This window comes from Ixodes scapularis, unplaced genomic scaffold (genome assembly GCF_016920785.2).
Source record: "Ixodes scapularis isolate PalLabHiFi unplaced genomic scaffold, ASM1692078v2 PGA_scaffold4__175_contigs__length_147842914, whole genome shotgun sequence".
In the NCBI taxonomy this organism is placed as follows: Eukaryota; Metazoa; Arthropoda; class Arachnida; order Ixodida; family Ixodidae; genus Ixodes; species Ixodes scapularis.
The window spans coordinates 47,625,573-47,643,605 of record NW_024609879.1 but is presented as its reverse complement, the minus strand read 5'-3'; the positions used below and the strand labels follow the sequence as shown (position 1 = coordinate 47,643,605).

The window sequence follows — 18,033 nt, the reverse complement described above, 5'->3', positions numbered from 1 at the left end:
CCCCTATATATTGAACCCCCATAAAAAAGAGAAGATAATACGAATATAAGTGGACGTGTATAATAAGACAACAGTACAGGAGCAGCAGCAACTGGAGAACGACACGGCCAGAGAAACAGCTTAAAAATAATGATAGCAGGTCGAAGAAGGTTCTCAAAAGAAGAACAAAATGTGACGGAACTAACGAATCGACCCTCGCAGTCATGATAATGTCTTGTTCTTCGCTTCTCTTTTCTGCAAGGTGGAGTCACTGTGCATGCCACTGCTGTTAGCTCTTTTCAGTTTCATGTTGTTAACTCAATTCCATTATTTTGATCTGTTTCAAGATGATCGGTATGAACTGAACACACTTGAAACATGTTTACAGACGTGCAGCGCAGATGTAGTGACATGCTTTGGTCACGTTGATCTGTATCCCCCTCAGTCTTTGGTTGAAGTAGTTGAAGGTGTTGTTGTTGAAGGTGAAGTTGTTGAAGTTGAAGGTGTAGGCTTCACACTTCCTCGAGCGGCTCCACACCAGACAGGTCGCTCTCAGATGTGCCGTCTTCACCCAGTTCGATGACGATCGGCTCTACACGGGCACTTGTAGCACCGCCTCGTCTGTAGCCTTCCTCCACTCCAACGACATGCCTCACAGCATTGCGCCAGTTGTCAGCCGTGACCTCTTCGGCCTCTTCCTTGAGAAGCCTTTCAGCGTCGCTGATCTTGAACGTTGTGTTACTGGCTGCAACGCCGTTCTTGATCTGTGCCCAGATGAGTTCAATGGGGTTGAACTCACAGTGGTAGGGTGGAAGTCTCACTACCGTACAACCAGCCTTCTCTGCAGCAGTATCGACGCGATACTTCAAATACAGTGGCTCGACCGACGCCACGATGTCAAGGAGCTGCTTCTTCTTCATCTTGGCATCCCACGAGATGTCCTTTGACGTGAGCCACTGCTGGATCACCTCCTCCCGGGAACCCGTCGTTGGCACTGCTTCCAACCGCCGAGAATGGTAGGAAGCATTGTCCATTACGATGACACTCCCTGTCGGCAGCATCTGAAAAACAGCTTCGAACCACTTCTCAAATCGTGTGCCGTTCATCTCCTCGTGGTAGTCGCCGGTCTTTACACCGCGGAAGACGTCCAGGCACCCAGCGACGAAGCCGTCCTCGCTGCCAATGTGCGTGGCGATGAGGCGCTGGCCCTTCCTCGACGGCTGCTTCAGGCCCGTCGTCAGACCCCTCATGAAGGCGTCGTGGGAAGAGGTCACGGTGCAGTCCACCCATACCGTCGAGACAGTGTGCCCTGCCGTCACCCACGTTTCGTCGAGGTAGAAGATCTGCCGACCCTCTTGCCTGTGACGTGCAATGTCCCGCAAGTACCTCTCTTGCCACGTGATGATCTCGTCTCGCTCAATCATGCGCGAGTTTCGACCAGTCTTCTTTCGCTCGAAGCCAATGTCATGCAGAAGGCGAAGCACAGTCCATTTCTGCAGCGAAGGGAGCTCAGGGCTTGCACAGAACTCAGCCATTATCTTTGCGACGGTCGGGATCTCGTTCTGGCGAAAAAAACGGTGCACACAAGATCTTGATGGGTAAAGGCTTACCCCTCATTTTATTTACATATATACATCCACCAAAGGCTACCGAGGGTCCACGGTGATTCGCTCGAAAAGGCTCTTTCACGAGCTGTCTCTGGTCAAGCTTCTGCTTCTTCTTTGTCGGTCTCCGATGGTCCTACAATCTCATTGCACACAGCACAAAGTCTCCGTACTTCACGCTGCGCCGTTGCTTGCCTGAACTCGCAGGTCGCTTTCGAGAGGGTGTCGCAACCTGTCCGTCATTCTCCTTCGCCTTCTTCCTGATCTCGTGGACGCTCGACACGCCGACACTAAGCAACCGGCTGACAGTTTTAAAGACCTCGTTGACTGTCAAGTCTGGCTCGGTATGTCGCGTCCGAACGTAAGCGTTCAGGATCAGCTCCCGCTGGCCGCTGTTCAAAACCCGACCTCACTTGTGCTTCTTGAAGAACCGCTTTGGTGTCGCCGGTAAGGCTGCACCAGGCTGTTTCGTCCAAGAATAATCAGGGGAATCGCTTTCCGATGTCACCTAAGTGGGATCCATGACGGAAGACAAAGAGAGCGGGGCGCGGTGGTGGTGTCGATGACTTGGGAGGGTGCCGATTTGTCAAACCCCGAAAAGTATAATTATTCTTGTTTTCTATTCATCCAACAAAATAAAGGCACACATTTCGTGCGCAAAGCCCACAAAATTAAGTAAATCACTAAATATGTATTATTTGCAGGAACTATAAGTGCTTCCCTTTCTCTCAATCGAAGGCGCTGAAAGACGGTATGTCAGACAGTATCTTTGACAGAAAATGAATTGGGAAGACGGTACAATGGACATGACTTTCTTTCTTTACTAAACAGCTATTTCCTTGACAAAAACATATTCTAACTTATTTAAATGTCCTGAATGAATTAAATATTGTAGTAGTTTAAGACACGTTTCCTGGTGGAAGAAAAAGCAACGTTGCTAGCGAACCACTTTCTCGACGGCGGAGGCACTTCAGATGGGCGCAATGCGCTTGTGGGTGGAGCTAAAAGATTGTTCTCAGGTTGCATCCGACTATAGCTGTAGATGAGAAATTTAGCCAGTGCAGTACAGCCGCTAGCCTGGGGTCTTTAACGTGCACTACGCAGTAGTGATACACGACCGCACGCCGGTACGATGCTCATCCAGATACGAAAACACTTGACCGCGGTGGTAGGTTCAAGTGGTTTGCGAGGACTCGTACCGCGGATGACGTCGCTTTGGGTTCCTCCGGTGGTGGAGCAGGTTTTCGTAGCGTCAGCCGGTTTGCTCCGAGGTCAATGATGGTGCCATACTCGCAGAGAAAGTCGATTCCGAGGATAACGTCCCTCGAACAGTCTTGCAAAACGACGAACTTGACAGGGCACGTCTCACCGTGGATCTCGACGCGAGCAGTGAATCTCCCAACGGGCGTGATGAGGTGCCTTTAGGCGGTTCGTATTTGAGGTCCATCCCACGGCGTCGTGACTTTTCGAAGGCGGCGGGAGAGCCTCCCACTCAAGACTGAATAGTCTGCTCCGGTGTCCACGAGTGCTGATGCGTCATGGCCGTCGATGACGACGTTTAGGTTATTGGACACAGCTGCAGGGGCGTCGTTTCGGTCTCTGGTAGCGTTCGACTGGGGGCCCTCTGACGTTCCTGGAGGATCTTGTCCTCGGTCGTCTTCTGCAACTCCACCTAAAGGGGTTGCCGCGCCCAGTTTCCCCGGCGAGGAGCGAGGGGTGACAGGCTTTCACGTCGGGGTCGGTGCCTCGGTGAAGTTGGACGCTGTGGCGACGGTGACCAGAACTCTCGGCGGGACGCATGCTCGGGTGACTGAAGTCGTCGCAGGTACTCGTCGATCTCCCGAGGGCGTTCACCATAACGGGGGCGTGGGTCATTCGGTTGGAACCCGCGCAGCCCGAGTCGTTGGTATGGGCATTGGCGGTAAGTGTGGTTTGCTTCCCCGCAGCGGAAAGACAGAGGGCGTCGGTCGGGCGTTCGCCACACGTCGGTCTTCCGGGGTGCGCGGGGCTCCTGGCAGGCGTACTGGACCTGGCCATCGTGGCGGCGGTCGTGCTGCGGCGCAGGAGACTGATGTCGGGGCGGCGCGACATAGGCTTGAGGAGGAGGCGGTGGCCATCGGGCCATTGCGGCGTAGGTCAGGGTGGGCTCCTCGGGTGCTGCTACGCTGGCAGGAGCCTCCGGTTGAATTACCAGCTGAACTTCTTCGCGTATCACTTCGGCTATCGACAGCAAACCGGCTGGTTGGCAGTAGGCAGCAGCTCCCTGAGATCTTCCCGGACGATGTCGCGGACAATTGCACGAAGATTGTCAGCGCTGGTGCCGCCCTCGTCGAATCGGGAAGATGTCAGCGTCAAAGCAACAGGTGTGCCGGATGTCGGTTGTAGTGGCTGACTCGGATTGACAGGGCACGCTCGATGTTAGTTGCCTCGACAACGAATTCATCGACAATAGTTAGTGGGTTGCGAACAAGGCAACCAAAGATGTCACTCCTCACTCCTCTCATCAGGACGCGCAGCTTCTGCTCCTTGGTGGACTGAGGGTCGGCGCGGCTGCTCAGGCGAAGGACGTCTTCAACGAAGCTGGTGACCGTTTCGTTGGGCCCTTGAGTTCGTACTTGCAGGAAGTCTTCTGCTCGCTGTCGTCGTGTCTGATTCGTAAATGTCTCTTTGAGGCCGGCGATACAGATGTCCCATGACGTAAGCGACGCCTCGTGGTTCTCGAACCACTGCCTCGCGGTACCCTCCAAAGAGAAGTAGAATTTTTGAAGGCGCTGCCCAGTGGTTCATCCATTATGGCGTGCTACACGTTCGTAGTGGAAAAGCCAGTCCTCCACGTCTTCGTGGGTCTCGCCTTGGAAGGTCGTGGGGGTTCGGTGGGCAACGAGCAGGTAGATGACGGCGGCGGCGATCGGGGTCTGCGATGGCTGGTCGTCCATCATCGGCTCGTTGGCTGCTTGGTCCTGGGTGGCAGAAGTCCGTATTCCGGGTGTAGACCTTGGGTGCGGCGACTTGATCGGGTCTCGATCTGGACTTCGATGGGTCCTTGGGTTCGGATTTGTACTGCGGGAACTCGGAGGGCTGCGCTGCACGGGCATGCGCTACCCAGCACCTCCACCAAAATGTCACGAATGACAAGTGATGATGCGATAATAACTGAAAAAACTAAACGTTTAATGGAACGAACTTGTGACCAAAAATGAAAGGAAAAAAAAGATAACAACAGAGCGTCGCGGGCGTCGAAGGCGGCGAAGCAGCAGGATAGAACGCTAAGGCGAAACTGACTTGGCTCACCACGCGAAACCCCTTATGTACCGCGTGGGCTTCTGGGATAACCGGCGTAGAAGGTTCGAGGCGTAGAATATTCGGACCTCGAACAAGAAACAGGATTCGCGAATTTTCCGGAACACTAAATTGCAAGAATAAAAAAAATACACGTCGCTCCTAGGAATCGAAGCTGGCTTTTCGCGTGGGAGGCAGGCGCGATAACCGTTAGGCCACACGCGTGCTGCCTACTTGGCCAGCTGCGCGCGCGGCAATATGTGAAGGATCCGTAGTAGCTGCTTTATATCAGCCATTTCTGGACTAATATTCGAATTTATGAACTACATAGTAAAACTTTTGGAGCATATCACCTCATTGAATTTAAGAATTCTACTAATAGGGGACTTTATATTGATCTGTTGAGATCGGATCCTCTGCCGACAGTTCCTTGATACTATTGAATCAGTTTCATACAAGGTTATAGAACTAAGTTCTATAACCTTGTATCAAACATTAACTGGGATGATTTATATAGTGAAAGCGATCCAAGTACATGCTACGGTATTTTTATAACTAGGATTAAAGAATGCTATGACAAAGCGTTTCCCTTCCGAGATGTTAAAAAGAAACAAGAATATGAGAAAACCATGGATAGCTCATGATACTTATAGAAGAATAAGTCGGCGAGATAAACTCTATGATACTTTTGTCAAAACAAAAGATGAGTTGGTGTTACACGAATATAAAAAAGGTAAGAAATAAGTTAAACAAAGAAATTAGGAAAGCATGCAAACAGTATTACGGCGATAAATCCGCGTCCGTTTATAATTTTTCTAAAAAAATATGAAACACTGTGATGTGTTTTAACTCCCAGCCCCAGAATATACTTCCAAATGAACTGGTAATTGATGGTCTCTCATATTCGAATTCATTCCTTGCTAACAAGTTTAACGCTCTCTTCTTAAATTGCGGCGCCTTCCCCACTACATCCGTATCAAGTAGTAGCTTCCAGCCTTATTTGTCGCCAGCTAGAACTATGAATTCAGTTTTCCTCTGCCCTGAGACGGGGGAAAAGATAAGGAGGCTCCACCAGAATCGAAGTAATAACACAGCAGCTGGATCAGATGATATAACAGCGGCATAAATTAAAGCAATCGCGCGCTTTCTAAGCTCCCCACTAGAACATATCTGTAACACATCGCTATTGACTGAAATATTTCCGGTAAAAAATGAAACTTGCCAGAATTTGTGTTATACGCAAAGGTGGTCCACACAACAATATAAATAACTATATGCCAATTTCCGTGCTACCTTTATTCTAAAAAATTCTAGAGCAGGTGCAATTTTAGGCTTTCTAGTTACCTTGAAAAAAAATAACATAATTGTAAAGCAACCGTATGGATTCCAGAAAACAAATCCACGGAAAAATCCTCGTTATATATCAAAAATAAGCTAATTAAGAGTCTTGAAAATCAATATTATACAGTAGGAATTCTTCAGGATTTTCGCAAGGCATTTAATTCGACTAAACATGACATTCTTCTAAAAAAAGCTGACGCATTATGGCATGAGGGGCACAACTTGGAACCTAATTCATATCTATTTATCTGGACAGTCACAATATATAAAAATCAACGAGTATGAATCGCAACTAATGAAAATAAATTATGGTGTGCCTCGGGGGTCTATTCTGGGACCATCATTTTTTGTTTTACATAAATGACATAGTAAACATGCCGCGAATTTCAGATATTATACTTTATGCAGACGACAATAATGTGTTTTTTTTTGTTTTTTTTTTACTGATAAAGATCTCAGTGTATTACAAGGTTTATCAAACATTTCGTTACGCGAACTTGTGCTGTGGCCAGAGTCTAGTCAAATAGAATTCAATATTAACAAAACAAAAAATGTTATTTTCAAGCCTGTGCTTAAGCTACTCTGTAGTAAATTCTCGGTATAACTTAGAAACTCAGAACTAGAAGGAGTGTCCTTCCTAATATTTTTAGGTGTCTGGTTCAAAAAAACCTTAAGCTGGACAGATCACATCAATCATATTCGCTCTAGCAAACCAGATCTATTGGAATCTTGTATAAACTCAAACATCTTCTTCCCTGTTGGCTTAAGTGCCAAGTCTACTACAGTCTTTTACAATCCCATTTACATTACTGCTTACTAGTCTGGGGAACCACAACGAAAACAAATCTAGACAGACTGTTCGGCCTACAAAAAGAGCTGTTCGTTGCATTGAAAACCTTCGCTATACCAATTCTTCAGCCCCATATTTCGTAAAATATCGAATTTTAGATATCTCTACGCTCTTTATTTTAAAACTAGCGATGACATTATACCCCGAGTACAGCAGTGACCAAAATGAATTTTGTGAGATCTACCACCCTAAAACAACGAAATATAATCCAAGAAATGGAATATACAGAAAGCCGAAAATACGGAAAAATTATGGCTCCCAAGCTCTAGCGCATAAAATACCACAGCTTTTGAACGACCATTCAAGTGTTTTTGAATTAATGAGGAATTCTACTTCCCTTATTACCTTCAAAAGTAACATGAAACGTTATACTTAACAATAGAAAATAGCGCTTTGGTTATGCATTGGGTTGAGTAGAATATCATCAGCTCTGGCCACCGTTATTTGTGTTAATTCGCTTGAAAACCCCTAGCTCCTGTCAAGTTGTACTTTGCTCCTGGTGTGGTTTAATAATTCATTACTCTGTAGAAGGATTGTTTCGCGCCTACTTCGCACAGTGAAATATTGTTTGATAAGATTTATTGTCGTTTTTACTTGTGTTCATTTCTAGTCTGTTTTGATTCCCTGCTGAGCAATGTGTGGGATGGTGGGGCCTCATCAGGTACATTTGTTTACCTTTTGCTCCTCCACCTGAGACTCAAGGACTCCAAATGGAGATTATTATTATTATTATTAATATTATTATTATTATAATGCCACTTAACACCTCCTTGATAGAAAGGCCGTGGTGCTGACCAACACCCTCTTGATTGGAGGGCCGTAGTGCCAATCAACAATTTCTTTGTTAGGAAGGCTGTAGTGCCAACCAACACCCCCTTCATAGGAAGGCTCTGGTGCTGACCAACACCTCCTTCATAGGAAAGCCGTAGTACAAAGCAACGCTTTTTTGTTATAAAGGCTGTAGTGCCAACCAACACCCCCTTCATAGAAAGGCCGTAGTGCTCACCAACATCTCATTGATAGAAAGACCTATTGCCAATCAACACATTCTTGATAGGAAGGTCATACTGGCAATCACCACCTACTCGATAGAGAGGCCGTAGTGCTGACCAACACTTTTTTGCTAGGAAGACCGTTGTTCCAATCAACACCTTTGTTGGGAAGGCTGTAGTGCCAACCAACACCCCTTTCATGGGAAGGCCGTAGTGCAGAACAACACCTTCTTGATAAAAAGGCCGTATTGCCAATCAACACATTCTTGATAGGAAGCCCATAGTGCAAATTACCACCTCCATGATAAAGAGGCCGTAGTGCTGACCAACACCTTTTTTACAGGAAGGCCGTAGTTCCAATCAACACCTTCTTTGTTGGGAAGGGTGTAGTGCCAACCGACGCCCCCTTCAAAGGAAGGCCGTAGTGCTGACCAACACCTCCTTGATAGAAAGGCCGCAGTGCCAATCAACACAATGGTGAGTTGGGCCAGTTGGTTCATAATGGAAAAAGACAAGCGCCGAAAGACCAGGACAAGGTAAGAAGACGACAACACAAGGCGCACTCGCAACTGAAGATTTATTTATGGAAAAACATAGTATTATATACACTTTTAAAAAAACACCACGTCACTTTCCACGTGCCCACTCTTTATCCAAGAATAGACACTCTTTTTCTGACAGAGTCACTGAAGGCTCGCTTATGCACTTATCTGCACCCTTCCTTATTGCATACGCCTCATGAATTTCCCTTGTAATCTTTTTGCTGTATTGCCCCAGGATTGCCACGTCATTGAAAACTGGTGTGCACTCACATCGGTTGCAATGCACAGCCAGGTGCCCCGAAGGTGACTGTTTTAAGGAAGCAGCATGCTCTCTTGCGCGATCATTCACACAACGCCCAGTTTGGCCTACGTAAGACCTACCGGAAGAAAGCGGAATGTCATACACAACACCAGTGTGACATTCTACAAACTTATTCTGGTGTTTTTTCTTACACTCGTCACTCTTCCCTTCGGGATCATTGATTTTCCTGCATAACGCAGAAAGCTTTTTAGGGGCTGAAACAACGACAGGAACGTCGTAACGTTCCGCCACCTTTTTTAAGTTATGAGACACTGCGTGAATGTAAGGCATTACAGCGGTTCTTACTCTTTGGCGTTCAAGAACGTTTCTTTCCGCACCCCTAAATTTTTTTTTTGAGGCCCTCTGCAGCTTCAACAATGGACCTCAGCGGAAAACCCGCACTTGCGAGCCGATCCACCTGTAGAAGGAAACTCCTTCCCATTTCCTCAGGACAGGATTTGTTCAGAGCGGCTCCGAGGCACGAAGAAGCAATACCTCTTTTCACCAACTTGGAGTGGGAAGAATTAAAAGGGAGTACAGCTTTCTTGGAGCGAGGTTCGTAAGCCCAGCACACATGGTCATCTAAGAATTTTAGTTTTAAATCCAAAAATTGTAACGAGCCCTCCGTGGTCCTCTCATGAGTGAATTTTAACCCATGAGAGCAGGACGTGAACGTGCCGATTACGTCAGCCACCTTGTTATCAGTGAGTTTGTTCCCTGGGAGGGCGATGACCAGATAATCATCAACATACCTGTATATTTTAAAAAGGCTATCACCTCCGAGCTTCTCAAGAATAGCGCGGTCGCAGTGTGCCAAAAAAATGTCGCACAGAATAGGCGCAACCCGCGAACCGATGCAGATACCCCGTTTTTGCAAAAACACCTCTCCACCAAAGGAGACATAGGTGTGGTCAAGGTAAAAAGATAAGAGTTTAACGAAACCTTCTACACTTATCCCGCAAGTGCTACGAAAGGCTGTTTCACCGCTGCTCTCGATGCAACTTCTAACAGTGTTAAAGAGGACGGCATGCGACCTCTTCCTCAGGACAAATCCTGTCCTGAGGAAATGGGAAGGAGTTTCCTTCTACAGGTGGATCGGCTCGCAAGTGCGGGTTTTCCGCTGAGGTCCATTGTTGAAGCTGCAGAGGGCCTCAAAAAGAAATTTAGGGGTGCGGAAAGAAACGTTCTTGAACGCCAAAGAGTAAGAACCGCTGTAATGCCTTACATTCACGCAGTGTCTCATAACTTAAAAAAGGTGGCGGAACGTTACGACGTTCATGTCGTTTTTCCAGCCCCTAAAAAGCTTTCTGCGTTATGCAGGAAAATCAATGATCCCGAAGGGAAGAGTGACGAGTGTAAGAAAAAACACCAGAATAAGTTTGTAGAATGTCACACTGGTGTTGTGTATGACATTCCGCTTTCTTGCGGTAGGTCTTACGTAGGCCAAACTGGGCGTTGTGTGAATGATCGCGCAAGAGAGCATGCTGCTTCCTTAAAACAGTCACCTTCGGGGCACCTGGCTGTGCATTGCAACCGATGTGAGTGCACACCAGTTTTCAATGACGTGGCAATCCTGGGGCGATACAGCAAAAAGATTACAAGGGAAATTCATGAGGCGTATGCAATAAGGAAGGGTGCAGATAAGTGCATAAGCGAGCCTTCAGTGACTCTGTCAGAAAAAGAGTGTCTGTTCTTGGATAAAGAGTGGGCACGTGGAAAGTGACGTGGTGTTTTTTAAAAAGTGTATATAATACTATGTTTTTCCATAAATAAATCTTCAGTTGCGAGTGCGCCTTGTGTTGTCGTCTTCTTACCTTGTCCTGGTCTTTCGGCGCTTGTCTTTTACCAATCAACACCTTCTTTGTTAGAAAGGCTGTAGTGCCAACCAACACCCCCTTCAATTTAAGGCCGTAGTTCTGACCAACACCTCCTTGATAGAAAGGCCGTAGTGCTGACCAACACCCCCTTCATAGAAAGGCCGTAGTGCTCACCAACATCTCATTGATAGAAAGACCTATTGCCAATCAACACATTCTTGATAGGAAGGTCATACTGGCAATCACCACCTACTCGATAGAGAGGCCGTAGTGCTGACCAACACTTTTTTGCTAGGAAGACCGTTGTTCCAATCAACACCTTTGTTGGGAAGGCTGTAGTGCCAACCAACACCCCTTTCATAGGAAGGCCGTAGTGCAGAACAACACCTCCTTGATAAAAAGGCCGTATTGCCAATCAACACATTCTTGATAGGAAGCCCATAGTGCAAATTACCACCTCCATGATAGAGAGGCCGTAGTGCTGACCAACACCTTTTTTACAGGAAGGCCGTAGTTCCAATCAACACCTTCTTTGTTGGGAAGGGTGTAGTGCCAACCGACGACGCCCCCTTCAAAGGAAGGCCGTAGTGCTGACCAACACCTCCTTGATAGAAAGGCCGCAGTGCCAATCAACACCTTCTTTGTTAGAAAGGCTGTAGTGCCAACCAACACCCCCTTCAATTTAAGGCCGTAGTTCTGACCAACACCTCCTTGATAGAAAGGCCGTAGTGCTGACCAACACCTCCTTGATAGAAAGGCTGTATTGCCAATCAACACATTCTTGATAGAATAACCATAGTGCCAATTACCACCTCCTTGATAGAGAGGCCGTAGTATTGACCAACGCCTTTTTGGTAGGAAGGCCGTAGTGCCAAACAACACCTCCTTGATACGAAGGATATTGTACTTAATTTTCTTCTCCAGCTAAAAAGGGCTGGGATTGGACACGAGAGTGAATCGGCGTTCGGTCGAGACACGTGTCCCATCGGAAAGAACACGAGTCTGAGCCGAACGCTGACCCGAGACTCGTGCCCAATCCACGCCTCGCGTTGTCCTCTGCAGCTAACGGAGAAAGTTACCGCCGAATTCAGAAACCTCACTCCAACTACACTCAAACTGAAGGGCCCCTCCACTTCCTCGAGAAAGGTGCGAGGGCCGGCGCTGGCCAATCGCGAGGACGCATCCGCCGTCGCGATTGGCCAGCGCCGGCCCTTGCGCCTTCCTCGAGGAAGTGGAGGGGCCCTTGAGTTTGAGTGTAGTTTGAGTGAGGTTTCTGAATTCGGCGGTCAGACTGGGATAAGCTGAGCTAGTTTTCTGGGTGCATTACGTCATGTAAAACTTGACACTTGCTCTACGCGTGTTGCTTGGACGCTACTTCATCTTTGACTCTGATTTTGTGCCTCAACGGCGGCAATAACAGTTTTAGGAAGGCATTGAAGCGGAGTGATCCCTGGCGCGGTGTTCAAGCTAGCGTCCGTCAAGGTGAGAGCAGATGCTCCGAACGGATAGAAGGCGTGCCTAGGTGCTATGGGAACGAGACACTCTTTTAGTTTCGTTTCTTTCTTATTTGTACTCAGTTGCACCATCTGCAAGGCGGAGACGCCGTCGACTGAGGCTGCTCGGGCGCACGCCTGTAGTACTTTATTTGGTCAATCGTGCCGCAGCGTTCGCCGTCCTGTGTGCCCTCACCAATAGATATATTTTACCATAATCGCCCCCTACAACGCGCCACCTCCACCATGGGGCAACGAACTTATCACACCAGACAAGCCATTGCCCCAAAACCGTGTCACCAACATCATCGGAGGCCAAATGACGAAAGTCTCCAATCACATAAAAAAGGAGCCGAACATCTTGAAAACAAAGAGGTGTTCTACATTGACGCAGCCTGGGGCAAGCGAGGGCGCACTGAAATCGCCTGGTATTCATCCAGTCGAGGCGAAACTAGGGTACAAACGTTGGTAGGACGTGCAGTTCCTACGCGGTGGAGCTTGAAACAATTCTGCTCACCACTCCATCTGCTACGGAAGGTCGGAAGATCCACTTGACGAAGACGGTCATCTACACCGACGCAAGAGAAGCTCTTCGGGAGCTGTGCCGCCCAGGTAGACTTAACCCAACGGTCCCGCAAATCCGAACCTACATCCGTTCCACGCAAGCACATAAGCATAACGGGAAAAAATTAAAAGAGTACACTAAAGGCCTGTTCACACATACAGCGAAGCGCTACGTTAGTGCTACGTGAGCGCTTCAAGGAGCGCTCATGTGGCGCTTTCAGCGTGCGACTTCGTCCTAATATAGCGCGTTGTTAGCGCTTTTGTAGCGCCTTGTTAGCGCTTCAGTAGCGCCTTGTTAGCGCTTCAGTAGCACCGTGTTAGCGCGTCATTAGCGCTTCTTGTACTGCGGTGCTGCGGATTAGCAGGTGCACTGCGGTTCCGGTTTCTGCGGTTGGGTGTGCATGAGCAGCACCGTGGCGGAAATGTGGGATGCTGAAATAGAAATGCGACAAATGCTCTTACATACGCGATGAGTGCATATCTGTGTGGACGGTTTAACTCCCAGAAGAGCCTTCTGGGTGCGCGAAATCTTTCGCCACCGAGATACCGACGGGTACCCGGCGAACCTTGTTCCTAGGCTGAGGGACCGAGACACAGAGCTCTTTCGAAAGCGATTATTTTTACCTGTGCGTCCTTGAAACCAGCGTCACACATATCGAATTGAAAGCGATGAGGTCGTAACCAATCAATTAGTCGCTCAGAGTCCATGACTCTGGGTCGCCTGCCCGACCCTCTGCTTAGAGAGCGGCTCTTTTACCTCCTCTTCTTTCAATGCCAAATAAAAAACAACAACCAAGGAATCGCCGTGCACGCGCTATTCCGCAGCAGCAAGCACGGCACAAGGGGCGTGAGAGCGCAAACAGAGCGCTTCTGTAGCGCTAACAGAGCTCTGACAAAGCGCTTCTGAAGCGCTAACAGAGCGCTACATCACGCGCCAGGAAGCGCCACATGAGCGCTCCTTCGAGCGCTCACGTAGCGCTAACTTAGCGCTCCGCTGTATGTCTGAACCGGCCTTTAGGCGAAAGCATTACAGTCCCGGAAAAGAAATTTTTTGAGTAATGTTTCTACACGTAGTAAAATTTAGGAGAAGGTATAGGACGACGTCGAGGACGGCGCCCTAGAGATCAACGCCAAGTACGGCACCTAGGACGACCTCTCGGACGACGTCGAGGACAACGTCAAGGACAGCGTCTAGGACGGCGCCGAGGATGGCGTCTAGGACGACGTGGAGGACGACTTCCAGGGGGGCCTTAAGGAAAACGTCTAGGACGACGTCGAGAATGACGCCTAGACGGCGACGTCTAGGACGACCTCGAGGACGACGCCAAAGACAGCGTCGTCCTTGAGCCTACAATTGAGCGGCGCGTGCTTGGTGACATATTGTTATGGCAATCTTTCGGGCACAACGACGCCGCTTTTTCGAGCATTGCGACAATTAAGACTGTCGCCTTTATAACGACCGCGTGGGTTCCCGGCCAAGTAAACATTCCGAGAAACGAGCGGGCGATCGAGGCCGCGAGGGCGCAGCTAGATGCGGTAAATTTGCCTTCAACACGTATTATCCCTCAGCCCGTCCATCAATATCAAGACATCGACCTCCTTGAGAATAAAAAAAGGAAAGACTGGCTCGAGGGGCCAACTCTCCGCACTCCTGCCGGTGGACCATCATCCGATCCCGCAGAAATTTCCCTGTTGGAAGCGTGTGGCGCTCAGACGGCTACAAACAAAGACCGTAATGATGACACCGGTCTGGCAAGTTCGTTTATATAATCCAACCAACCCCGGCGATCCAGGCCCGGACCGAAATGACTATACTTCGTTTCAGCTTCGATCCAGACGCAGCCAAAGCTACAAGCGCGCGCTCCGGGCTTTCAGCATCCATGCCAAGCACGCGCGCTCGTGCAGTGCAAGCACTGTTCTGGGCCACATGCTCGCGATTGTAGCATCGGCTGCGTCTGGACCGAAGCTGAAACAAAGTATAGCACTGCTGGGTCGTGGCGACATGCTCTCACTCAATCTTGTACTGCTCTGGAGTATCGCGGGAAAGCGCTGAAGCGTTGCGACACTAGCACTCGAACTCCGGCCAATCACGTTCCCTGGATGGACCAAACCAAGAACCGTCGTCTCAGTGAGTCCAAGTAACGGTATTCATCCCTCATCTCATTCCTCCTCCCTTCTCAGACCCTCCTCATCGCATTTCTCCTCCTCTTTTTCGCCCCCTCTACGCCAAAAGAGGCCAGGCGTGTATAAAAATAAAGCACGTTTCGAAAACAACTCCACACCACGCATCCCTTCGCCTTGAGTACATCTGAAACTGGCTTCATACCGCCCCTGTACGTTTCGCGCAAAAAACAAATAATAACGTTAGGCAAGGCGAACATGGTGGCGCGTACCAGGCCAGTCGATATGGACATCAGTGTCCACTGCGTTCTGTATAAAGCAAAGTTCTGCGTATGACGGCTTGAAAGGCAGATATAAAAACATAAACATTTTGTTTCTTAAGATTAAGTTGCACTTACTTGGGTTCTGAGCCCTTGTAGCTGAGGACGATTGGGTAGCCGTCCTCCGTTTCTGGAGATTCCTGCTTGGCTTTCAAGCATTTGCCTGAACCAAACGCTGGATCTTCCTCGTAGTTCCTGTACGTCACGTACCACTCGTCCTGGAGAGGAAACACCTGTGGGACATAAATAAACAGGTTCGTTACGACACAGGAGTAGCAAAGCGAAGTAGAGACTTTTGGAATAGGGGAAGGCAACGCCTTGGTCCCAGGAGCAGTCGGGGCTGAAGAAAACATTACAGCGCACAAAAAAAAAACCTAAAGAGAAGAAAGGAGTTGTACAAAGGACTAGTGCTGACTGACGACGAAATTTCTTATTGGAAAACAAGCCCAGCAGCAACAACCACAAAACAAAATCTCTCTCTCTCTCTCTCTCTCTATATATATATATATATATATATATATATATATATATATATATATATATATATATTGTGACGAAGAGAAGATCCACAGCGCTTTATGGAAAAACACCGTGGCAGAGGAAAGACGAGGAGGAAGAGGTTCATTCGGGCAGAGCGCACGACGAGCTGGATTCCCAACGGCCTTTCTCCCAACCTGACTACTTCACTGTAAATAATAAACCGCCATCAGTCTGTAGCATCGGTTCCTTACAATTGATGGAGGTTCGGGTTTCCCCAACTATCCAGACCTCACTCACAAGTGTTTTTGCATCTTGAACCACTAAAATCGATGCCACGCCAAGGAATACTACGCAAAGGAGCATCGGACGATGCAGCGCAGGACACCAATTCTGACCAGGAACTTCCTGTTGCAAGTGCAACACCCTCCTATGCGCCGCAGCCCTCCGTCAGCGGGACCCGCTCTTCAGCGGGACCGGTGACGACGACATTGAAGGCTGGTTGGAGTCGGTTGAGAGGGTGAGCTTCCACAACAAATGGGATGACATCATGAAGCTCAATAACGTCATTTTTCATTTGCTCGACGTTGCAAAACTATGGTATACCAACCATGAGTTAGAGCTGGCGACCTAAACCCAGTTCATAGCAAACATCCAGGAAGTATTTCAGAAGCCTGCCCAGCGGAAGCGCGTCTAAAAGAGGACATTGGCATCACGCACCCAGCTGCACGATGAAAGCTTCGTTAGCTACATCGAAGATATCCTGAAGTTGTGCAAGCGTGTTTACACCCACATGACCGAAGATGAAAAACTGAAGAAATCATGAAAAGCCTTGCTGAAGATGCTTTTCATATCTTTGTTGTCAAAGCGCCTGCGACTGTCTCTGAAGTCATCGACATCTGCCAGAACTTCTCGGAGCTGCGTCTTCGGCGTTTGCAAGCTAAACGCAAACTGGAACCTCTCGCAGAGCAGGCTGGCCTGACAACTGCAATCGAAGGCTCCTTCGACAAATTGGCCGAACTACGATGCGTCATTCAAGAGATCGGGCGCGACGAAGTTAGGAGTCCTTTATCTTGCCTTTAACCAGAGCGCTAATTCAGAATCAAGTCAGAGCCGCGATCCCTTGCTTCGTTATGCCGCCCGCCGCGTTACCGCCGTTGGTGCCTACGTAGGTCGCGATGGTAACACGTCCAGTACCTCCTCGAGTCTTTCAACCACAGTCGCCATTTTCACCTCCTCAGTGGCAAGTACGCAGGGCTGACCTATGTAGGAAGCCAGAAAATCGTCCAATTTGCTTTGCATGTGGTTATGTTAGACTAGGGTGCCTACATGTTTCCGCCGCTCCGCTGTTTAGGGTGGCGACAACGTTTGTGATACCTGTTGCCGACAAACCAGTGTTGCCTACCTCGTTACCATGGCAGCCTCCGCTGTTTCGTCGACCATTTTGTCACACTCGCCAGTCGTGCGCTCGCGCTACTCCGCTAATCCTCGTTAGGGCTAGGGAGCGCCCACCGCTCTCGTTCCGACGGCGAGGTTTCGGCGTGCGATGCCGGTCTGTTGCGTTCCATTTTGTCGAGGGGACTCACGTTTCGATAAACGCAACGCATACTTCCTGCTAGCAACTTCAAAGTATGAAACACAGGAATAAAGAGCGCGACAGCCACGACGACCGCAATCCCGCTGAGCCTCCGACTCGTCCGACTCCTCTTATGAACGGAAACGGAAGTGGCCAAACAGTGTTGCCGGTGTGTCGAAACTACGAAAACTCAACGTTGTGTACGTTTAGCCAAATAAGAAGTGGGTCAAAATGGCGGTGGGAGAGGATCTGGAAAAGGGTAACAAGGAGTTGGCGCCACCCTAAAGCTGAGAGGAAACATGTAGGCACCCTATGTTAGACATATCGCCCGTTTTTGTCGCCGTAAAAACTCGCAAGGTTACGCTCCCCCCCCCCCCACCGCAAGCAGACTGCGTTCACTGTCTCAACTGTGACTACGTATTACATCGCCCATTGCAGAGAGAAACTGCTAGGAGCAGTTCCAGAGGCGAGAGCTGCAAATCCTTCGACATCTTTAAGTCCTCCTCCAGTTACCCGAAATATGATAGATGTAGTTATTGATGGTTTGCGCACTGAAGCATTAATTGACACCGGCGCTGCAGTTTCAGTTCTTCGGGCTGACCTTCGTCGTAAGTTGAAGAAAGTCACAACCTTGTTTTCTGATCGCCCCTTTAAAGCTCTTGGTGCATAAAACATTGTCCCTACAGGTATCTGAACAGCACGTTTTGTCATTCAAGATGTGTGTTACTGCGTCGAATTTCTCGTGTTGTTTTCCTGCTCTCACGACGTCGTTCTTGG

The 18,033-nt window shown here is 48.7% G+C and overlaps 1 protein-coding gene across 1 annotated transcript; it reads right to left on the bottom strand.

Moving 5' to 3' along the window:
- Window positions 1-491: 491 nt before the first annotated feature.
- Window positions 492-1,229, bottom strand: LOC121837758. Its single transcript, XM_042293560.1, has one exon. The coding sequence runs from the start codon at window positions 1,227-1,229 to the stop codon at window positions 492-494; it is 738 nt and encodes a 245-aa protein (XP_042149494.1).
- Between the last annotated feature and the right edge of the window lie 16,804 nt (window positions 1,230-18,033).

Bases quoted from the DNA above. Each gene is read 5' to 3' on its own strand.
- LOC121837758 (XM_042293560.1), bottom strand. From the start codon at position 1,229: ATGAGGGGTCTGACGACGGGCCTGAAGCAGCCGTCGAGGAAGGGCCAG.